Raw genomic sequence first — 25,267 nt, forward strand, 5'->3', positions numbered from 1 at the left:
GGAAAACCAACATTTTAACAGGAAGAACATATTAAAACATCAGAATTGTAAATGAGCATAATATGTGGTCATTGTGCAGGAAAGCTGTTTTTGAAATAGGGCATCATTATCGGTGATGAATCTTTGAGGCATTCAAATGAGCAGAATTAACGAATTGAATCAGTAATTATAGGTTACTGCATTTGTATGCGAGATATGAATGAGTTTTTTAGATGGAAATACTGCACAATGTTTGGAGTGCAGTGTATCCATCCAACAAGATGAGTTCATATTTTCTCAGACAAATGCAGTAACGTTTTATTATATGCTCATTTTCTTATTTTACCTAAGGCTTAATTATGTAAACATCCACACTTATAAGAAAAGATTCAATCCATTATTGACAATACTTGTGCATGATCTTTAAGCTTTTCTTATTACATGTAGCTCACCAGGCCAAAAGGCTAGGTGACCTTTAGAAATGGCCTCCTCTCTATATTTGTCGCCTGTCCATCAACAATTGCATTTTACCTTTTTGGGATTTGTAGTTCTCAACTGATTTCAGTACAGCTTGGAGTAAATATCATCAAAATTGCAGAAGTGCTTTATAAAGAGCAAGATCGTTGCATATTGAGTGATTTGGTATTCTATTGGTTAACCTTTTTATCATTCTGTGGGTAATATGGTTGATGCAGTATTCATCAAGCGTGTAATGTATGCTTGTATTATTAAGGTCTTGGATGAGTTTCCTGGTGAGTGAAATCCACACATACTAATGTGGAGAATGTCCATGTGATTGACAGAACTTTCTGACCCTCTGAAAGCCAAACTTTTGATTTGATTTTGATAAAGAGTGAAACATGGGCTTATATTAGCTCAACTTTTGCGTATGTTCGTTCATTTCTGATCAAACGTTGAAAATTATAAAGATATTGAATATTTTCAAATATTGAGTGAGATCCTTAGATATGAATAATGTAATCTGATTGCCTGAGCTTGCTACCACTCTAGGAAGCATATTTGTGATCTGACTTACAATGTATGATTTTATCATCAATGTAAATAATGACATTGATATATGCATATTTTTGAGGCCATATTGCATGCGTGCGAATTAAAAGCTTCTTTTATGCATCAACAGTTAGAAGAATATATGCGTTCCATTTCTTTAATTAAAGTTTGTTATTGTCCTTATTCTTTTAATTTTAATGTCATTAATTGGAACCTTTTATCTTTTTGTGCATAATCCTGTAATCAGATATATTGACCTGTTCGACTGTATTGGTAAAACAATTTGCATTGCTTCCTTCTGTGCAGGAAGAATAAGGACTGTAAGGGACTTAACTGGTGATGGCAGACTCAAAATAATTAAGACTGTGCATACATTATTTTATAGATCTTTTCATAGTTTGCCTTAAGGAATCAAGGCATTAAAATGTCAGAAATGAATCTCTCTATTCCAGATATTGTTGAAATCAAAGAAACTGCTACAAAGAAGCATGATGCCTTATCAAAAGGTAAATTGTTGTATACAAAGTATTTGATTGTTTCAATTGGGCAATAAAATGTATTTATATGATTCTTTTCAAAATTTAGTATTGTTTGATAGAACCGGATCCAGTGACATTTATTGCTTTGACATTTCATGTTATAGGAAAACCAACATTTTAACAGGAAGCACATATTAAAACATCAGATTGTAAATGAGCCTAATATATGGTCATTGTGCAGGAAAGCTGTTTTTGAAATAGGGCATCATTATCGGTGATGAATCTTTGAGGCATTTAAATGAGCAGAATTAACGAATTGAATCAGTAATTATAGGTTACTGCATTTGTATGCGAGATATGAATGAGTTTTTTAGATGGAAATACTGCACAATGTTTGGAGTGCAGTGTATCCATCCAACAAGACGAGTTCATATTTTCTCAGACAAATGCAGTAACGTTTTATTATATGCTCATTTTCTTATTTTACCTAAGGCTTAATTATGTAAACATCCACACTTATAAGAAAAGATTCAATCCATTATTGACAATACTTGTGCATGATCTTTAAGCTTTTCTTATTACATGTAGCTCACCAGGCCAAAAGGCTAGGTGACCTTTAGAAATGGCCTCCTCTCTATATTTGTCGCCTGTCCATCAACAATTGCATTTTACCTTTTTGGGATTTGTAGTTCTCAACTGATTTCAGTACAGCTTGGAGTAAATATCATCAAAATTGCAGAAGTGCTTTATAAAGAGCAAGATCGTTGCATATTGAGTGATTTGGTATTCTATTGGTTAACCTTATTATCATTCTGTGGGTAATATGGTTGATGCAGTATTCATCAAGCGTGTAATGTATGCTTGTATTATTAAGGTCTTGGATGAGTTTCCTGGTGAGTGAAATCCACACATACTAATGTGGAGAATGTCCATGTGATTGACAGAACTTTCTGACCCTCTGAAAGCCAAACGTTTGATTTGATCTTGATAAAGAGTGAAACATGGGCTTATATTAGCTCAACTTTTGCGTATGTTCGTTCATTTCTGATCAAACATTGAAAACTATAAAGATATTGAATATTTTCAAATATTGAGTGAGATCCTTAGATATTAATAATGTAATCTGATTGCCTGAGCTTGCTACCACTCTAGGAAGCATATTTGTGATCTGACTTACAATGTATGATTTTATCATCAATGTAAATAATGACATTGATATATGCATATTTTTGAGGCCATATTGCATGCGTGTGAATTAAAAGCTTCTTTTATGCATCAACAGTTAGAAGAATATATATGTTCCATTTCTTTAATTAAAGTTGTCCTTATTCTTTTAATTTTAATGTCATTAATGGGAACCTTTTATCTTTTTGTGTATAATCCTGTAATCAGATATATTGACCTGTTCGACTGTATTGGTAAAACAATTTGCATTGCTTCCTTCTGTGCAGGAAGAATAAGGACTGTAAGGGACTTAACTGGTGATGGCAGACTCAAAATAATTAAGATTGTGCATACATTATTTTATAGATCCTTTCTTAGTTTGCCTTAAGGAATCAAGGCATTAAAATGTCAGAAATGAATCTCTCTATTCCAGATATTGTTGAAATCAAAGAAACTGCTACAAAGAAGCATGATGCCTTATCAAAAGGTAAATTGTTGTATACAAAGTATTTGATTGTTTCAATTGGGCAATAAAATGTATTTATATGATTCTTTTCAAAATTTAGTATTGTTTGATAGAACCGGATCCAGTGACATTTATTGCTTTGACATTTCATGTTATAGGAAAACCAACATTTTAACAGGAAGAACATATTAAAACATCAGAATTGTAAATGAGCATGATATATGGTCATTGTGCAGGAAAGCTGTTTTTGAAATAGGGCATCATTATCGGTGATGAATCTTTGAGGCATTTAAATGAGCAGAATTAACGAATTGAATCAGTAATTATAGGTTACTGCATTTGTATGCGAGATATGAATGAGTTTTTTAGATGGAAATACTGCACAATGTTTGGAGTGCAGTGTATCCATCCAACAAGATGAGTTCATATTTTCTCAGACAAATGCAGTAACGTTTTATTATATGCTCATTTTCTTATTTTACCTAAGGCTTAATTATGTAAACATCCACACTTATAAGAAAAGATTCAATCCATTATTGACAATACTTGTGCATGATCTTTAAGCTTTTCTTATTACATGTAGCTCACCAGGCCAAACGGCTAGGTGACCTTTAGAAATGGCATCCTCTCTATATTTGTCGCCTGTCCATCAACAATTGCATTTTACCTTTTTGGGATTTGTAGTTCTCAACTGATTTCAGTACAGCTTGGCGTAAATATCATCAAAATTGCAGAAGTGCTTTATAAAGAGCAAGATCGTTGCATATTGAGTGATTTGGTATTCTATTGGTTAACCTTATTATCATTCTGTGGGTAATATGGTTGATGCAGTATTCATCAAGCGTGTAATGTATGCTTGTATTATTAAGGTCTTGGATGAGTTTCCTGGTGAGTGAAATCCACGCATACTAATGTGGAGAATGTCCATGTGATTGACAGAACTTTCTGACCCTCTGAAAGCCAAACTTTTGATTTGATTTTGATAAAGAGTGAAACATGGGCTTATATTAGCTCAACTTTTGCGTATGTTCGTTCATTTCTGATCAAACGTTGAAAATTATAAAGATATTGAATATTTTCAAATATTGAGTGAGATCCTTAGATATTAATAATGTAATCTGATTGCCTGAGCTTGCTACCACTCTAGGAAGCATATTTGTGATCTGACTTACAATGTATGATTTTATCATCAATGTAAATAATGACATTGATATATGCATATTTTTGAGGCCATATTGCATGCATGCGAATTAAAAGCTTCTTTTATGCATCAACAGTTAGAAGAATATATATGTTCCATTTCTTTAATTAAAGTTAGTTATTGTTCTTATTCTTTTAATTTTAATGTCATTAATAGGATCCTTTTATCTTTTTGTGCATAGTCCTGTAATCAGATATATTGACCTGTTCGACTGTATTGGTAAAACAATTTGCATTGCTTCCTTCTGTGCAGGAAGAATAAGGACTGTAAGGGACTGAACTGGTAATGGCAGACTCAAAATAATTAAGATTGTTCATACATTATTTTATAGATCTTATCAGTGATGAGTCTTTGAGAAATGTAAATGAGCTGATGACAGCTTAAGTTGACTGTGTGCTAGGCTGATTCCAGCATGCTAATCTATTTTGTGCTTATCCTATCTTTAGTAAATCTATGCTAGGCTGAACCCCATCTGAGAGTGTATTCTGGGTCGATCCCAGATTTGTGGAATAGAGCTAGGCTGATCCCAGCATGAAGAAAATATTCTTATATGTTCCTTTTTAAATTGTGAAAGTAAGGTATTTAACGGGCGTGACCTTTACATTATTAGTATAGCTTATGAGTATCCGATTGGTGAAAAATGCTAAAAGACTAATTTCCAGTCGGTGCTAGGCTGAATCCAGCATTACAGTTTATTTTGGGTCGAGGGCTGATGTAGCTCAAAAAGAATTGGTGCTAGGCTGATCCCCAGCTCAAAGTGAAAGAATGATTTCCCAATTGGTGCTAGGCTGATCCTAGCATTATAGTGTATTTTAGTTTGAGAGCTGATGCCAGCTTAAATAGAATTGGTGCTAGGCTGATCCCAGCTCAGTGTGAAGGACTGATTTCTCAATCAGTGCTAGGGTGCTCCCAGCGTTACAGTGTATTCTGGGCTGAGGGCTGAAGCCAGCTCAGATAGAATAGGTGCTAGGCTGATCCCAGCTCAGTGTGAAAGACTGATTTCCCAATCGGTGCTAGGCCAATCCCTTCATTACAGTGTATTCTGGGCTGATGCCACCTCAGGTAGAATTCATGCTAGGCTCATCCCAGCTCAATGTGAAATAATGATTTTCCAGTCTGAATGTAAAAGAATGATTGCCAATCAGTGCTACGGTGATCCCAGCTTTACAGTGTATTCTCGGCTGATCCCAGCTGAAGTAGAATTGGTGCCAGGCTGATCCCAGCTCAGTGTAAAAGACTGATTCCCAATCAGTGCTAGGCTGATCCCAGCATTACAAGGTACTTTGGGCTGATCCCAGCGTAAGTAGAATTGGTGCTAGGCTGATCCCAGCTCAGTGTAAAAGACTGATTCCCAATCGGTGCTAGGCTTATCCAAGCATTACAATGTATTCTTGGCTGATCCCAGCTCAAGTAGAATTGGTGCTAGGCTGATCCCAGCTCAGTGTAAAAGACTGATAACCCATTCGGTACCAGGCTGATCCCAGCATTACAGGGTACTCTGGGCTTATCCCAGCTTAAGTAGACTATGTGCTAGGCTGATCCCAGCATGCTAATGTATTCTGGACTTAACTAAATCTATGCTAGGCTGATCCCAGCATGCTAATGTATTCTGGACTTATCCCATCTTAACTAAATCTATGCGAGGCTGATCCCCACATAAGAGTGTATTCTGGGTTGATCCCAGATTTGTGAAATAGCTAGACTGATCCAAGCATGAAGAAAATATTCTTAGATTTTCCTATTTAAACTGTGAAAGTATTGTATTTAATGGGCATGACCTTTATGCTGTTAGTATGGCTTATGAGTATCCGATTGGGGAAAAATGCCAATTTGAATTTTATATTAAAAAATATCAAATGAGAGCCCCCAAGAGGATGCCAGTTTGTAATGTGAAAATCCTTTTGGAAGGACTGGTTTCCAAAGCATGATACTAAATGGATGTACATAACTGTTACTGAGCAGAAAGGAGTTGGTTAGAGTGAACTCTGATGTAGAGCATACAACATGACGAAGACCGTTGTTCTAAAGTCCTAATTAGATGGTCTTCCTAACTAACGGCAGGTGCAGCTGTGGCTTCTTGAATACGAAACAAATGATGAGATGCCTTTTTGCTCATCTTGGCCCATGGTTGCCAGCAGGACCTTTAAGTATGACAGAAAAAAGTTCCCTACTAAATGGATGGCCCATGGAATTCACAAATAAAGGAGCATTTGCGCCATGACTTGCAGCCAAAGTACCTTGCCGCCACTGACTCAAATACTGCTCCATACAAGATGCTGGGCACAACCACGAGTTCTGAAAGAATTCAGTCTTGACACTAGCACAAAATGGATCAGCCTTTGTTAATGATTTCAGCAGTTGCAGAATTGTCAGGTTTACTTGTGTGTAATTCTTTTAAATATTCATCTATTAAAATTGATATCCCATCAGTCAACTTGGGAACATGCTACTCGAGGACGTTATTTAGACATTAATATGTAGCACCTTCCAAAACAAAAATATGGGGCAAGGCATCTTAATTACAGAATTTCATGAAGGTGTATTTAATTGAAAATTTTCCAATGAGCGTTTTTGTGCACAATCCTGAATGCTGTATTTCATTACTCTCATATTCTTCTTTTAAAGTTTGTAAAACGGTGCTGATTTGTCCTTTTTCTGATCTGACATGTTTTGAAGTTTGCAAAGATCCATCTGCTCTAACATTTTTGTCATGTATCTTCCACCAGTCACACTGTAAAGTGTATTGCCTATAATCTGGCACCATTTGCTATAAAACCACAGACGGGTCCACTACCTAATTTTAATATGAATATAATGAATATATGAGGCTAAGGTCAAGTTGATGAAACCCATTTGTTTTCTTGGGAACAAACTGGGTCATATATAGTTAAATAAATAGAAAACGGAAATTTCTTACTCAGCAGTGATGTTTTGATAGCAGATTCTCAAATTTATAAGAGTGGAATTAAAGAGATGATACTAAAAATGATAAACACAACTTTTTACTGATTTTGATTTATTTTGTTTTCTAATTTACCAAAACAGCTTAATCCATGTACTGGAGAACATAAAATGTAATTTGTTGAAAAAAGGCATAATGATTATGACACAAAAGCATAATGGCTGGCATGCATGCATTTAACGCCCAAAATAATTATTCAGATTTGCAAACGGCATTTTGTTCAGGTCTCGATGGGAAAGCAACAAATGGTAATAATATTTATTATTGTAGGGTTTATCTTCTAATTTTGAATCCTTAGCATGTCGTCATTTCTAGATCATGTGCACTATACTTATTTGCAAAGCTTGCAAAGATCCATCTACTCTAACATTTTTGTCGTGTAACATCGACCAGTCACACTGTAATGTGTCTTGCTCTCGCTTATAATCTGGCACCATTTTTTCTCAAACTTAATGATTTTCTTTATTCATTTATTTTTAATGTAATTAATAGGAACTTTTTTCTTATTGTGCATAATCCTAGATTCAAATATAAGGACATTTTCCACTGTATTACTTAATTAATTTGCATTGCTTTCTTCTGTGCAGAAAGAGAAAGAACTGGCAGTGGATAAGCTGGTGATGGCAGGCACAACATGATTAAGGTTATGCATACATTTTTTATAGATTTTCTCATGTTTTCATTAAGGAATCAAGGATGATAAAATGTCAGATTTTGAGTAATGGATCTCTGTTTCAGATATTGCTGAAATCAAAGAAAATGTTACGAAGATACATGGTGTTTTAGCAAAAGGTAAATTGTTTTAGACAAAGTATTCACTGTTTTAATTGGGCAATAAAATTTCTTTATATGATTCTCTTTTACAGATTTTGTATTGTTCATTTGATGGAACCAGTTGCAATGATGCATGTTTAGACCTATCTTTGTCAAGGAATTGGTAAAAGGTTGAGAATTTGAATATACAACACAATTTATATGATTGTTTAAAGATTTGATCTTATAGCAAAACCAGCATTTTAACTGGAAGCACATATTAAAACATCAGAATTCAAAATGAGCATAATATATGGTCATTGTGCAGAAAAGCTGTTTTTGAAATAGGGCATCATTATTGGTGAACTTGCTACCACTCTAGGAACCATGTGTGATGAGAATAAGGACTGTAAGTGTATCAGTGGGTGATGGCAGACACAAAATAATTACGATTGTGCATACATATTGTTATAGATTATTTCATAGCTTTCCATAAGGAATCAAGGCATTAAAATGTCAGAAATGAATCTGTCTATTCCCGATATTGTTGAAATCAAAGAAACTGCTACGAAGAAGCATGATGCCTTATCAAAAGGTAAATTGTTGTATACAAAGTATTTGATTGTTTCAGTTGGGCAAGAAAATGTATTTATATGATTCTTTTCAAAATTTAGTATTGTTTGATAGAACCAGATCCAGTGACATTTATTGCTTTGACATTTCATGTTATAGGAAAACCAACATTTTAACAGGAAGCACATATTAAAACATCAGAATTGTAAATGAGCATACTATATGGTCATTGTGTGGGAAAGCTGTTTTTGAAATAGGGCATCATTATCGGTGATGAATCTTTGAGGCATTTAAATGAGCAGAATTAACGAATTGAATCAGTAAATATAGATTACTGGATTTGTATGTGAAATATGAACGAGTTTTTTGGATGGAAATACTGCTCAATATTTGCAGTGCAGGGTATTCATCCAACAAAACGAGTTCATATTTTTCTCAGACAAATGCAGTAACGTTTTATTATATGCTCATTTTCTTATTTTACCTAAGGCTAATTATGTAAACATCCACACTTATAAGAAAAGATTCAATCCATTATTGACAATACTTGTGCATGATCTTTAAGCTTTTCTTATTACATGTAGCTCACCAGGCCAAAAGGCTAGGTGACCTTTAGAAATGGCATCCTGTCTATATTTGTTGTCTGTCCATAAACAATTGCATTTTACCTTTTTGGGATTTGTAGTTCTCAACTGATTTCAGTACAGCTTGGAGTAAATATCATCAAAATTGCAGAAGTACTTTATAAAGAGCAAGATCCTTGCATATTGAGTGATTTGGTATTCTATTGGTTAACCTTATTATCATTCTGTGGGTAATATGGTTGATGCAGTATTCATCAAGCGTGTAATGTATGCTTGTATTATTAAGGTCTTGGATGAGTTTCCTGGTGAGTGAAATCCACACATACTAATGTGGAGAATGTCCATGTGATTGACAGAACTTTCTGACCCTCTGAAAGCCAAACTTTTGATTTTGATAAAGAGTGAAACATGGGCTTAAATTAGCTCAAGTTTTGCACATGTCTCGTTCAGTTCTGATCAAACGTTGAAAATTATAAAGATATTGAATATTTTCAAATATTGAGTGAGATCCTTAGATATTAATAATGTAATCTGATTGCCTGAGCTTGCTACCACTCTAGGAAGCATATTTGTGATCTGACTTACAATGTATGATTTTATCATCAATGTAAATAATGACATTGATATATGCATATTTTTGAGGCCATATTGCATGCGTGCGAATTAAAAGCTTCTTTTATGCATCAACAGTTAGAAGGATATATATATGTTCCATTTCTTTAATTAAAGTTAGTTGTTGTCCTTATTCTTTTAATTTTAATGTCATTAATAGGAACTTTTTATCTTTTTGTGCATAATCCTGTAATCAGATATATTGACCTGTTGCACTGTATTGGTAAAACAATTTGCATTGCTTCCTTCTGTGCAGGAAGAATAAGGACTGTAAGGGACTTAACTGGTGATGGCAGACACAAAATAATTAAGATTGTGCATACATTATTTTATAGATTTTTTCATAGTTTTCCTTAAGGAATCAAGGCATTAAAATGTCAGAAATGAATCTCTCTATTCCAGATACTGATGAAATCAAAGAAACTGCTACGAAGAAGCATGATGCCTTATCAAAAGGTAAATTTTTGTATACAAAGTATTTTGATTGTTTCAGTTGGGCAATAAAATGTATTTATATGATTCTTTTCAAAATTTAGTATTGTTTGATAGAACCAGATCCAGTGACATTTATTGCTTTGACATTTCATGTTATAGGAAAACCAACATTTTAACAGGAAGCACATATTAAAACATCAGAATTGTAAATGAGCCTAATATATGGTCATTGTGCAGGAAAGCTGTTTTTGAAATGCAGGAAAGCTGTTTTTGAAATAGGGCATCATTATCGGTGATGAATCTTTGAGGCATTTAAATGAGCAGAATTAACGAATTGAATCAGTAAATATAGATTACTGGATTTGTATGTGAAATATGAACGAGTTTTTTGGATGGAAATACTGCTCAATATTTGCAGTGCAGTGTATTCATAAAAATGAATTCATATTTTCTCAGACAAATGCAGTAACGTTTTATTATATGCTCATTTTCTTATTTTACCTAAGGCTTGATTATGTAAACATCTACACTTATAAGAAAAGATTCAATCCATTATTGACAATACTTGTACATGATCTTTAAGCTTTTCTTATTACATGTAGCTCACCAGGCCAAAAGGCTAGGTGACCTTTAGAAATGGCCTTGTATTGTGATGTTGTGTCTACAGTTCCTTGTTGATTCACAAACAAAATTCCAGTGTTTGAATGTCTGAATAAAATTTTAAGAAATGCCTTTGTCCAATTCTGTGTGAGCACTCAGTTATTTTCTGGAAAACATAATTAATCTTTTAGAATCCAAAATAATTTGAATAAATATTTAAATGTAACTCCAAACTGGTCACAAACAAAGACTTTCAAGTGTACAGGCACAACTAACTAATTTCTCTATAGGCAAAGGTTATAAGTCTAAAAGATGCAAAATAGATACCCGTATGAGGGGAACGTGATCACATTCCAGAACAGTTTAGAAGCTATTTACATGTCTAAGGTCACGTATTCCAATACAGCATTGATCTCACTCTATGTATCCAACAAAAAGACAAATAAGGAAAAGAAGTTGTTTACTTGCTTCTCAACCAAAGCCAGGAACTAGGTCAGCAAAAGATACAAAGTTTGGTGCTTACGACTAAAAAATCGGGTCAGACTAATTTCTGGAAAATGTCAGATTCCTAGTAAACAAAATTACATTACCCTGACATGTAATGAAATTAAAAATGAAAAGGCTTTTAAACTTACAAACAATTAAATTAAATCAAATACAAATTAAATCAAATATAAAAAACACTTCCATCCATAAAGAAAAAGAAATATTTATATGATAAAGCTTTCTTTTTACCATAGATTAATTATACACGAGGTTAGAAAGAACTCGTATAAATTATATCAAGTGTACATGAAATAATAAATTTCTATACATGGGAAAGTACATCTGCTATTAAATTATCTTTCCCTTGATGTGCCTGATGTCAGTATCATATTTCTGTAACAACAAACTCAACTATACATTCAGTAGAGTTCACGTGTATTTAAGAACCGTTAGTAGAGCATATTAAGAGAACCACATCTCTTCATTCATCCTGACAGAGTTGCTGTGGATTTCATGGTGCATTGCTCTGCACAACACGCTTTCTAGATGAGTGTTTGAGGATGACCAGTACGAACTGGCCATGGTCTGTATCAAAGGGCTTTGCTTACTGTGTATGACTCCTGCAAGCATGCTCTTTAGAGGTTGAGAGGGAGAGAGAGATATGCCAATTTTATCCATATGATTATTATACACATTTCCTAGTTTTAATGAAGACTTTAATAGATATGATGCCAAATCAAATTTTAGATATTATTAACATAGACATAAAGCTTCATATATTGAAAGAGGCATCAACAGAAACAGATTTGAAATTGCATTTGAATGATGCATATATACATTTATTTTTCATTGCTTTAGAAATCTAGTCAGAAAACGAAAATCTGACAGTCTGATCTTGAGTTGATGTTCTATAGAAATAAAGATAACGGCCATTGTAAAACTGTTATAAAACTAGCATCAGAAGACTGTGTCAGTTTCACCATGAGAAAGCATATTTTTAACATGAAGCCATCTGACGTGGTACATTGTGTTTTACAGTTCAAATTATAATTCCATGATTGATAGCAGAAGTTTAATATTGTTTCTAATTAATCTGATTTCACTGTATTTTTGAAATGAATAATAATGTGGAAAAATGTCAAATCTAACATGTTCAACAAATTTAAGGCATTCTGCATGTTTGCATTCGTGTATGAAACTTGCAATCAATTCTACAAGTCATATATTCTTCCAACAATGGATTATTGTTCAAATGTATGTGGAAACTGTGCTATATCTGAGCTTGACAGGAATTATAAACTTCAGAAATGAGCAGCACACATAATATTAGATGCATCTATTGATCATCCCTCGAAAGCATTATTTATAGAACTCAGATGGTTCACAATACATAAAAGGAAAGATTTTCACAAGGCAGTTCTTTTATATAAATGTCTACATGGAGCTGCACCAGAGTATCTTCAGGATTTATTCAGGCACAATACCATGGAAAACTTCATGCGCCAAAACCAAGAACAGTGCAATTTAAAAAAGGTTTTCCAATACTCCGGTACAGTTCTGTGGAACAAGCTCTCACTACATGTAAAATCTGCTGAAAATAGTACAGTATTTAAGAAGAGATGTCATAAGCATGAATGAGTTTCTAATAGATAATGGAATTTAGTATTTTAATACTAAACATGTTAAAATAAACAGTAATTATTGCTGCCTTCATATAATGTGCATTGTTATACTCTCCTTAAGAGGGCCTCAAGGGAGAATAGCCCTGGACTACTGGACTAATGAGCTACCCTCTATAAATAAATTATTATTTTTATTATTATTATTATTATAATTATAATTATTTATATTATATATTATATTTTATTATTATTATTATTATTATTATTATTCAGATGTCCTATTATTTGATTGTTCTTAAAAGGAAAATATAAAACAAAATTTTTAATGTTTTGAAAAAACTGATCAGTCATATTTTACTGTTTGTGAATATTAGAGCATTTAGCTAGTGAGACAAAAAAAATAAATAAAAAAAAATCACCCAAACATGCAGACTAATTTCTTTCAATAGTATTTAGCCAATTTCTATGTTTGGTATAGATTTGGCACAATAAATAGTTAACAAAATCTTGCAATACTGTGTAATCGGAATGTACAGACACATTCATTTCCTTATTTCTGTTGCAGTTCGTGCAATATGCTTTGTTAAGTATCATCTGAAATTCAGTATTATTGTATTCTGCAGTGAAAAGAACAATATTGAACAATACATGTCCAACAATTTACAATAAAGTCACATTGATATTTGACTGATGTGAAACAGTATAGCACACGTTCATATAGTAACTCCATGCATGAGTAAGACTGAATCAGGTAAAATGTTGATTGGTATTCCAAGATTTAGAAAGGTCCCCAACTTTCCTCAGAAGGGCACCAGAGCAAATGTCTGTGTGTATTTACTCAAAGTGTGCATAATACTCAATAAACATGTGCAAGAATAAAACAGTAAAATTTCAAGTGACTACATGTGTGTGTGTGTGTCTGTTTTTATTTCTAGTTGGGTGGGGATGGGGTAGGGACCCTGATCTGGCCCGATGAGTTTTTTTCTATAGATATTAAGATCACTTGATCCTTGAAATAGTATCTGATTGTAAATCACACATTCCGTTTCAATCTTTCCATTGGTGGTCATCCATCAACTGTTCAAATGTTAATCAGTAAAATCTCCATTGTGAATGACAGGTACATAATTTGAGCTTAATGTATTAGGTGCAACTTGACAAGTTTTATAGAAATGCACTTTTCCCAAGCTGAAATTGACATTCTGGTTCTAACATTTTATAACAGTATTTACAGTGGTCACTGCCTTGATTTCTGCTAAACATCTACTGAAGTCAAGTGTTTATTAGGGGGAGACCATTTAAATTTCTAAAGGTAGGTAAATGCCTGAAAACCATTGTCTTTTTCTGATTTGTGGTAGAAAAATAATACCATTCATTGCTTTATTTGAATGAAAGTTTTTATGTGATGAATGAAATGAAAAAAAATACCACAGTTGGAATTAGAAATTCATCCCTGATGGAATTTAATTGACCATACCTGGGAGGATTACTTTTCATATTTAAATAGTATAATAAATTTCCACTGTTCAAGAGAAGCTGAACAAGGTGGACCTCTTGTCAAGTTGGCGTGTAAGTTTTCTAATTGTACAAAATAGACAGGACTTTTCAGATTAATTTGTATGGTCCATATATATGATTTAAATAATGATCACTGATTGGTGAAATGGTATTTGATTGTTAATCATGCGTGACTTGTCAGTCTGTCAGTGGGTGGTCTTCCTTGATTGGATGTAGAAATCTTGATAAAAAATGCTGATAAGTGACTCTACTCTGGAGATGCCATCAGTGTGCCAGCCTAGGAACAGTGGTGATTTATTAGTATTTTATTGCTCCATCACAGAGCATAATTAGAGGGATTAAGTCTCCCACCAGGATGTATGGGGTTCTGAAAACACACATGAGCTGTACTGTTAGACTATTTTCTGTTTTTTGAAAACAGAATGGGCACCTTATCTCTGAGCACTGGTTTACAATTGGGATATGAGTAGTCGATGATAAATTTGAAGTAGTTATGCAGTGGTGATAGAAATATGTGATGGAATCTTCATTACTAAATATTCTTTTATTGTATCATGTTTGGCCATCTGACTGCAGATATTTTTCACCAAGGTTGATATAGTGGTCTTATTGTTGTGTTGATAATATTATTTTATTTGTAGAAGATTTGCAGGCCAAACAATCTGCATCAGTCTGGAGGTGCATATGCTGTCCATGTTTTCGTTCATTAAATTGCGATCAAGACTTCCAGCTCTTTGGTGGGAATGATATTTCTTTACAGCCATTTCAGGTAATTTTGTATTGTCATATTTCCTGGGAGATGCACCTATTGGGAGGGAATATAATCTACTGTCAAATTCAAAAGTACTGCTGATCAGCTTAGATGGGCTACCATGTATCTGTAGTGAGACCTTTAACTTGCTTGATGTAACCTCCACAGTGTTGCTGTGCCACAAACACCAAAAGCTCTCCAGGAAGCTAATGTAGAGGAATGTCACATATATTCATAAACTGAGGCTGGAGTTTGCTAAGCAGTCACCAATTTGCCAGAATAAAAATATTTACAAGTTCAGATGTTTATTTTAGAATAAGCAGAAATATAGGATGGAAGCAACATTGCTTTGAAAATGTATCGGAATTAAAAGTCATGAAATTGTAGTTTGTATTTATTCATGTCCATTGTAATCGGTTTTGATCTAAGCTAATTTGTTGTCACTTGATTTTAGGTATCCACAGGATGAACATCTTGTCTGTTCTCTTCATCATATTCACTGTTTAGTATCATCAGTAAAATGTCTAGATCCTTTCTTTTGAAAGCAAATATGTTTTTTATAGATGTGGTTTACAATAACGACAGTGTACGGAATGAAAATTCTGAAGTTGATTAAAAGGGGTTCCCTTTGATAGATACTTGAGAATTGCACTATTATGTACCTGCTGGATACATTAGAAAATGTTTCATGGCATTGTTTCATCAGAAGTGTATTCCTGTTTATTCTTTCCTTTCTTAACTGTAGTTTGTTTCTTGCTACATATTGTTTCTTGCTACATCTTGATGAATGATACAAGATGGCCGCTATTGCTTAACCAGCTTGAAGCAGCTGTTCTGTTTTTTATTGACGTTTTCATGATATTTGTGCTTGTTGCCTGTTTTCATCTTCATTATTGTGTTCATTATGTATTGGCTTTTAAATTCGTATGTGTTTCTTCATCTCCTTGTTTTGCAAATGAGAACAATTAGACTTTTTCTCAGCTGTCTTGCTCCACTGTTTTTCAACAAATCGCCATCACGTGATACTCGCCAGTCAACCCATTTATGCTATGATGGACCCTCATTAATTGCTTTAAATGATTACTCCTTGGCTCTCCACACTATATTGTGCTCTAGACTAAACGAACTGGAACTACATTCATCATTACCTAAATGTAAACAGAAGCAGTAAAAGCAACGTTTCAAAGCTGGCTGGCGCAGAACAGGAAGAAGAATCCCATTTATCTTCCTGATTTCTGCACAGCCATAAAAAAAATTTGACCGTTAATTTAGATAACCTAATTCAAATCCCTATTAATTCGTCAACCTTTGTGTCAACTATCCAAGAAATACCTCTGTGCATTGCATTATGCAATGCCCAGTCAGTAGGACCACCGGAAAAGCGCACAGAAATAGTTAATTTTATCAATGACCAAAATGTTGACATATTTTTGCTGACAGAAACATGGCTAAAAAATTAGGTGATGAGCCCAAGTGTGAGGATCTAACACCCACTGGTTACTCCATCAAGTTGTTCCCCCGTAATTCTCGCAGAGGTGGAATTGCTGTCATCACAAAGAACTCTTTATGATAAAACATCTTAACTACACCACAACATTCAATTTTGACCACATAGTTTGAACTAGTCCAAACCACACTCACACTGGAGCAAAGGTCAGTTCATTTTTTCTGCCTATACCACCCTCCTCTTAGTTAAAAAAACAAGCTGGCTGACTCTGTCTTTTTGGAGCAGTTTCCGAATGTCCTAGACTATGGAAATTTTGATAGGTGGCAACCTGATTATTCTTGGAGATTTCAACTTTCACTTTGACTGTCCTGGAAACTTAAATACATCAATACTTGTAGATTCCATTAATGTTTTCAACCTGAACCAGTCAGTTAAACAACCCAACCATAAACATGTTCACATTTTAGACTGGATTCTTCATAGACCTGATGATAACATTCTACGATCCTCCTTGGTATCCCATGACCTTGCATCAGATCACCTCTGCATTATATTCCATCTTAACATATCAGTCCCTAACCCTCCACCTTTATCTGCTACTAAGAGAAACCTCCGTATGATAAATAGAACCAAACTAATGCACGATATCCAAGCAAACCTTACAACTTGCTTACCTCCTACTGCAGAACACCTCGATAACTGTCTGCGTTCATTGCTTGACAAACATGCCCCAGCTACCAAGTACATAGTATCAATTCAGAAGTGTTCTCCATGGTATAGCAGTGTTAGGGACCAGCTTCATACTGCTAAGAGAGACCGCCGTAAAGCTGAGAGGCTCTGGCTTTCCACCAGACTCACTATTCATAAGCACATCTATGAAGCCGCTAAGAAGAATGTCACAAATATAGTCCATGCAGCAAAATCAGCCCACTACACTACCAAGATCATGGAAAGTTCCAGCTGCAAAGAGCTCTTCGAGATTACTAACAAGCTAATGTTAAGGAACAAATCAACACCACTTCCAACTACCTTCTCTCCAGTCGACCTTCCAGACATGTTTGCAAATTTCTTCCGTGACAAAGTACAAACCATTAGAGATAAGCTTGACACCACAATTTCATTTGACTCATCATCACCATACATTTGGGATACAGAATTTGAGCAGCAACCATTAGCAGCATTTGAACCTGTCTCTATGGATTTTGTACGTACAGTCGTGATGAAGACTGCACCAAAGTCATGTGAACTTGATCCGATTCCAACATCACTGCTGCTTGAGTGCTTAGATCCAGTATTGCCTTCACTGACTGATGTTATTAATACCTCTCTCTCATCCATGGAATTCCGATCATTTTTCAAAACTGCCATTGTAAAGCCTCTGCTGAAAAGAAACCAACACTAGACCATGACGATTTTCAGAACTACTGCCCAGTTTCTAATCTCCCATTCATATAAAAAAAATTTAAAACAGGTTGTTCTATCCCAGGTTGTATCTCATCTAAATTCAAACAGTCTTTTTAGCAATGTACAAGCTGCATATCACCCTTGCCACAGTACTGAAACTACTCTTCTGAAAGTAGTTAATGACATTCTCTCTATGTTGGAGAGTGGAATGATTACAGTGCTCGCCCTCCTTGATTTGTCTGCAGCATTTGACACAATAGACCATGATATATTACTTCACCGTCTCCAGCATGTATTTGGCATTCATGATACAGCCTTACTGTGGTTCAAGTCCTACTTGGTCAACAGGACACAAATTGTATCTGCAAATGGAATACACTCCAGCCCAGTTGATCTATGTTGTGGTGTTTCACAGGGGTCTGTTCTTGGACCTGTTCTCTTCATTCTGTACACTCAGTCGCTCTCAAGTGTCATAGATCATCATTCAGTGTCTCACCAATTGTACACTGATGACATCCAAATATACAAGTCTAGCCACCCAAATGAAGTTGGTGCTACCATCTATGGTGTAGAGGGGTGCATTTCTGATGTGAAATCATGGATGACATGTAACAAGCTGCAGATGAATGATGATACAACTGAGGCCATTCTGATCACAACACAGAGACTTTCTCATTCACATCCTTTACCTCAAACAATACATATCAGCAACACCAACATTAAATTCACACAATCAGTATATAACCTAGGTGTTACTCTGGACAGTACTCTCACATTGCACCAACATGTCATGAACATATGTAAGGCTGCATATCTTGAGCTGAGACGCATCAGCTCAATTCGCAAATATCTTTCAGTTGATGTCACTAAAACACTTGTATGTTCATTAGTACTTTCAAGACTGGACTATTGTAACTCAATTCTTGTTCATCTCAATATCTACTCCAGAAACTTCAAAAAGTTCAAAACACAGCTGCTTGGATCATACTTAGAGTACTGTGATCAGAGCACACCTCCCCGCTGCTCTGTACCCTACACTGGCTATCTATTCGATCCAGAATCAAACACAAAATTTGTTCTCTGTGCTACGTTTCACTGTCGGACTGTAGTTCAACATACCTATCCGATCTCACCCATGTGTACACACCAGCAAGATACTTACGCTCCTCTTCTGACACTCGTATACTCAATATTCCCACTATGAAAACAAAGTCGTATGGACTGCGTTCTTTTGCATACCAGGGCCCAGCATCATGGAATGAATTGCCCACTGAACATCGACACAAAGACACGGTGATCACATTCAAGAGGGCTCTCAAAACTGACTTATTTCGACTGCAAGAACAGACTTAAAGACCTAATAATGTACCTGAAATATTCTCAGCATATGTTTTAATGGTTTCTAATTTCATGGTGTTTGTTTTTGTAATCAAATCATTACATGTTTTTTATCTTATAGGTGTTGTCTAATCTTGTAAAGTGCTTAGAGCTTCTAAAGATTAGGCGCTATTATTATTATTATTATTATATTTTGAGAAGTTCTTTCTTAAAGATTTAAATTTTTTAATATGTCATTTGTGGTATTTTCGTCTGAACTACACAAAGATACAAATATATATTACATGAATTCTGTCTACTTCTGGTACAAAAGATTCAAAACTTTCAAAATCCAAGTTGGTTCAAGAATATTTTTTGAAAAGAACAAATAAAATAGTTGTCACCTTCAAAATACAGTAACCAGAAATGTATTTTTTTTATGTCACCTTAACATGTTCAGAGTAGCCCACTGTTATTCCATTTTAGCTCACCTGGCATTAAGGACAAGTGTATTTATGGTATGGCTCTCTGTGAATTGTGCATCAAACATTCATGAACAGTTGCTAATCACCGCTGTGGAGTCCATGTTTCTGATTTCTTAGAATATTGGTGTATGTCAACAAAATCTCAAATGAGTTAATAAATTAGCGGAGTCCATACAAAATGATGAGTTAATCTTGAGTCAGATTGGCTAATATTATTTTTTACAATCTGCAGTCCATAAGACTGATGGAGATGTATCAGATCAAACTTTATATTATTAACAATTTGGACAAGTTCAGTAATGAATATGATCAATCAGGTAGTCACATTTATGATCAGATTTTGATAAAATTTAAATTTTAATCATGAAGATCATGGAGAGGTTCAACAATGAATATTAAATGTATAATAATGTGGTGATCTTGCATATGCTAGATGAGAAAGTGACCACTCTGGATACATTATTTGAGATCCAGTGTCGATCAGACTTCACATATTTAAATAGAGGCTAATACAAAGAAGAAATGTATTATATAAGTTGACTTTAGATTCAACTTCAGGGTCCAAAATGTTGTAATATTGCTACCAATTTTGGAGGTCTGAATGAAGTATGATGTTCACTTTCATTGGATCACCTCTTGTACTTAATAAAGGTCATATTTGCTGCATTATAAATTGTTGTATGTTATACATTGATCTTTCCCTTTATTATTTGTATTTGTCACTCTCTGATTGCCTTAGTTATATATTATGTCAAGCAAGAATTTACCAGTGCATTTGTTTTTGTCCTGAATCCCATTTGTCATATGAGTGTTTGAGAACAATTTATGACTTTAATGCAATTTTTAGGTTTAGAATATGGAATGCTTGAATAATAAACATAACATGTCCGATACAATTATCACTGCATAGTGCACAAATTAATAAAGATAAAGATGTGATAAAATTGTCTGGTACTAAAAAGCAGAAAAACGCAGTCAAGGACAAAAATACAGTGAACAGTATTTTCTTCTGCATTTGATCTAGGATGGAAAACAGATGTCAACTGATGAGATGGAAGTAACCCCAGTTGTTGAGAGCTATAATGATCCTGAAGCTGGCACACAGGGTAACTTTATTCATTTGAAAAGAAAATCGTAGAAAACAATATTTATACTTCTACCAAATGTAGTTTTTTTTTTCTTTTTGCACTTCTTAATCACAAAAACTTGGTTATAGGGTCAGACCTTTTGCTTTTTTAAAATTATGGATTGCACATGTAAGTCAGATGTGTCTGTATGCAATGGGTTTAAGATTAAATTTTTTTGGTTTAATTTTTATTGTGATTAGGCTGATTGCAGTTGTATGTGCTCATCTAATGTTGTGATGTTTTGCAATATAATACTCAATTTTGTAAGCAGTTCAGAAATAAGTTGTTGCATGTGTGACCATGTTTATTGAGATACAACGGTTACATTAGAGATGGATCCTGAGACCTTGATGACTGTCATCTAGCTCAGATGTTTTTGTTATACTCTGGCTTATGTTTGCACCAATCAAGCCACATCTGATCCCCATACTTTATAGAGATGAAAATATGACACTAAGTATGAAATATGGTTTTGTTAATACTGCATGAATGCGTTCAAAGATATCCCTAAACTACCTTGAATTGAAATACTCAAGAAATTATTAATTTGATTACACTTTCAGTACATGTGAATATTTGGATGCATACAAGTAAACACCTCATTTTATAATCTAGACCTGTTTTATTAATGAACCACCAAGAGCCACACAAATTTTAGCTGCAGAGTCCTTATCAATCAGTAAGCACACATACTTCAAAATAGCAACTGATGAAGCAAGAACTGGACATTTATATGTTTATCTCTACCATTCATAAGGCTAGATCTTAATACTCATGAAAGTTTATTTCTGTTAAGGATGAAAACATACAGAAAATATGGTAACATTAATATATCTTTCTCCTTTGAATATGTTCCCAGATCACATTAATGTTAGGAACATTAGCTCTATTACCTCCCGCATCCAGCCCTCCCAAAGATGAAAAAAGAATGACTTCCCTGGCTATATTGTATATTATATTTACAAAGTGCAACAACTCTCGCCTATTACCTTCTCTTGCTACCGACAACTGGCATTGTAAGCTTTCAAAGTGAATTGACAACATCTTTGACTTTCCTCACAAAACCAAGTGGATTGTTGTGTTTTTTCATTCCATTCATTAAGGAGTTTGTTAATTTCAGATGCATTACAGTTTATTATGCAGGTGGTATAGATTATTTGTTGAATTTGGGGTATAAGTGAATTTTTTCACCTACATGGGTTTTTGCATTTTCTGACTGCATAGTCTTCCCTGCTGCTTTGTATTAGACCGTGTTTGTAGTTTACGTTCATCCATGCTGTCTATTTATTCAGCACTCTGATGTTGCAGGAATCTCTGACGTTAAAACATATAACTTAATTTCTCTTTTCTTTTCTTCCCTTGTGATTTCAAATTAATAATTACATTGTTGGCTACCTGCATCATGTGCACTAATTGGTCAGCGACTACAGAGTCAACAATTCTAAGGGAAACTGCAAAAGCAGTATAGATATCTTGTGCATTCACCCTTATACAGAGTCATTCACCAGCCTGATTGGGGATGCCATTAGGCTCCTCCTCCCAATGAAAAGATGACTAATGGTACCAACTCTTACTACTGAAATGGGGGCATTGGAGAACATTGCAACTTCTCCTTCACTGTCTGTGCTGTCTCTGAAGTTGAAAGTGCATTGTCTGGTACAGCAAGCAATGACAGAGTTGATTAATTCTGGTCTATTTTTCCATATCATCTTTTCTTAACTGAAAATGTCAACACTCTGGATTGATTTGTTTTACCCATTTCTAGGCCACCAAGTTTGTGCACGTCCCTCCACCACCTGACCAGGCATGGCCTTAAGGCTTGTAAATCCTAGCACATGGTGTTTCTAAATGAGCCATGCCATCTAGCTGCACTTAGTTTGATGCCATATCGGATACCAGCTGGACAGACCAACCATCTGTTACTAGGCCTCACCAAGTCAAGCCATGGTCCATAAACTTTGCCATGGATTCGTCCATTGGCCTATCATTACCACTGCTCTGGTAGTGCTGTGGTTTATAATGCCTTATATATGTCCAATACCTCTACGAGCCAATTTTGATCCAATTTCTACATCATACAAATGTGGCTAGCCATTTACTCGCTGCTTACTCTCTTGGTTAGTACTGTGACAGTCTTAGAGATGATGGCTATGCCTCATCTATGCCTCCGGGTATGTGTTGTCCTGATATAGTTCTTGATTATGACCAGGTCGACCTACACAATGCACAATGAGTGTGTGGATATTTCTGATGACAGTTCATGCTCAGATTCCACCATTTAGTGGACAGGGTATATACTTGAAGGTAGGTGTAGAGGAAATTTGTCAGGTGATATTGGACTCAGAATGTTAACCACCTTCTCCTCTACACCAGCATACAGGATTAAGTCCTTGCTCGATATTGACCCCGAAGAAGTCGACCCTTTGCTCAGTCTTCTTCTGCAGTGATGAAAAATCAAGGAAATCTCTGAGACTTTTTGCCATGATTAGCTATCCTAGTAATTCCAGTCTGTTTTCTGGGAGTGAGCTAAGCATTATGCTGGTACAAAACCCATTCTTACATGTTCTCAACAGATCTCTGGGCATTAGGCAAGAGCTATGCTGGGGTCAATCTGACTTCACCTGCTTACTGTATGGTGGATAAGGCTATTCTGTGCACTACTTTGAATTTCGTTTGTAATATCATGGACACATCACAATTGTTGGACTTGGAATTTCTGGCAATTTTTTGACTTGCAGACGAGGTCAGGGAGTCAGTGGTTAGAATATCCAAGTGGCCCACCATGCATTATTGAATGCTTTGACAGCTTCTGCTAACTGTGATCTTGTGCTTGCACTTTACTCACTCAGGCCTCATCATGTCCTGACCTTGCAAACCACTCTCTTTGATTCAGTTCTTATGTTCAGTGGCAAGACGGAGGATTTACAGAGGCAGGCACCCTATCATCCTCTTGACTACTTTTCCTCAGATTGTCAATTGCTGCAGCACATCATATCCTACTGGGTTGCCTCTATGTATGCCATTGCTGATAGCCTTGCTCTTTCAGGGGCACTCCTTTTCAGTGCTACTTAATTACAGGATTAGCATGATGAGCATGATTGTATCATTATAGGCACAGTGGTAGTCGTGATTGGCTCACAGCAGGAATATCTGTTGAATACTGGATGCGAGTGTGTGCCAACACAAATAACTTTGTTTGGGTGCCCAACTCTGTATATATATATATAAATTTACTGGGCTTTGACATTGCTGACACCGGTCATAACATCAACGTACTGAGATGAAAACTATCATCAAAGCCTTTCACTTTTGAGCGACCATCCCCAGAACAAGGATGTGCTCAGCATGTCAGGCAACTCAGTGGTAGTTACATACCTCCTCAAGCATGGCCAAATCATTCCAACACTGCTTTTTTGTCTGGAATTCCACCATTGGTTTGCACAATGCAACATTGACAACCATGTCAGATACATTCCAGGCATACCCTATGTCTTGGGTGATTCTCTATCAAGGAAGGGACAGATTCTCCGTACAGATTTGTCCCTCGATCCATTGGTCTCTATTCTTCTTCATGCTTGGCTCCTGTCTGGAAATCCTTGTTGCTGAAACAATTCAATCCTTCAATTGTGGATAGACCTGCATGAGCTAGAAGGCCCTCCACTTTAAAGGCATACCAAGGGAAGTAGCATGTTTCCAGGTACTGGTATAGATTCAACAATATTTTGCCTTTGAGTGTCTCTGTCACACAAGTAGCAGACTTTTTTCTTTGGCTGTTTGAAGAGTTGGCTCTGAATAATATGGGCTACTGTTCTATGATAATAGACACATTCCATCATCATGGCAGGGAGAATCTTGATCATAACAAAGACCTCTCTGACTTGTTGCCCAACTTTGACTTGAATAGGCTTAAATCACTCCCATTGTTTCCAAAGTAGATTCCTTTTGTGGGGAATCCATTCTTTTTCCCACCGATGTTACCCAAGGAATAGGTTACATGCTGAACATTCCTTCTGCCTGTTACTCATTCTGTTAATATTAATGTGATCAGGGAACATATTCAAAGAAGAAATCAATTGTTTTTAGTAAATTTTGTTTCTTTTAGAACACTTACCCATCACATTACTTTAATATCCTCCTGTCCTCTGCAGTGCAAGCATCCCATTACACAATGTTCTGTTCAGCTGAAAATTAATGCCACCTCTTGGTGCAAGGCGGTACTAGGGAAGAGTTATTGCCCATTGTCTATATACGATAGACAGGAAAGATGATTTTTAGTCTTTTGGCAAGGCTG

General features: G+C 35.2%; 2 protein-coding genes across 3 annotated transcripts in view; both read left to right on the forward strand.

Moving 5' to 3' along the window:
* Positions 1 to 7,900, forward strand: part of LOC149771250 (uncharacterized) — an 89,708-nt gene extending 81,808 nt beyond the window's left edge. Inside the window, exons 7-8 of the mRNA XM_089948691.1 lie at positions 4,457 to 4,566; positions 7,850 to 7,900. Coding sequence (XP_089804817.1) covers positions 4,457 to 4,566; positions 7,850 to 7,900 — 161 coding nt within the window. The remainder of the gene's footprint in view (positions 1 to 4,456; positions 4,567 to 7,849) is intronic.
* A 34-nt stretch (positions 7,901 to 7,934) lies between these two features.
* LOC149771251 (uncharacterized) overlaps positions 7,935 to 25,267 on the forward strand; it is a 123,299-nt gene continuing 105,966 nt past the window's right edge. Inside the window, exons 1-4 of one of the 2 annotated variants that reach the window (XM_089948681.1) lie at positions 7,935 to 8,054; positions 10,187 to 10,240; positions 15,087 to 15,214; positions 20,874 to 20,955. In XM_089948681.1, coding sequence (XP_089804807.1) covers positions 20,886 to 20,955 — 70 coding nt within the window. In that variant the 5' untranslated portion in view covers positions 7,935 to 8,054; positions 10,187 to 10,240; positions 15,087 to 15,214; positions 20,874 to 20,885. The remainder of the gene's footprint in view (positions 8,055 to 10,186; positions 10,241 to 15,086; positions 15,215 to 20,873; positions 20,956 to 25,267) is intronic. The other variant, XM_089948682.1, reaches the window with a different exon arrangement.

This window comes from Sinohyriopsis cumingii, unplaced genomic scaffold, assembly GCF_028554795.1.
Source record: "Sinohyriopsis cumingii isolate HCF-2022 unplaced genomic scaffold, ASM2855479v2 utg002017l, whole genome shotgun sequence".
Classification (NCBI taxonomy): domain Eukaryota; kingdom Metazoa; phylum Mollusca; class Bivalvia; order Unionida; family Unionidae; genus Sinohyriopsis; species Sinohyriopsis cumingii.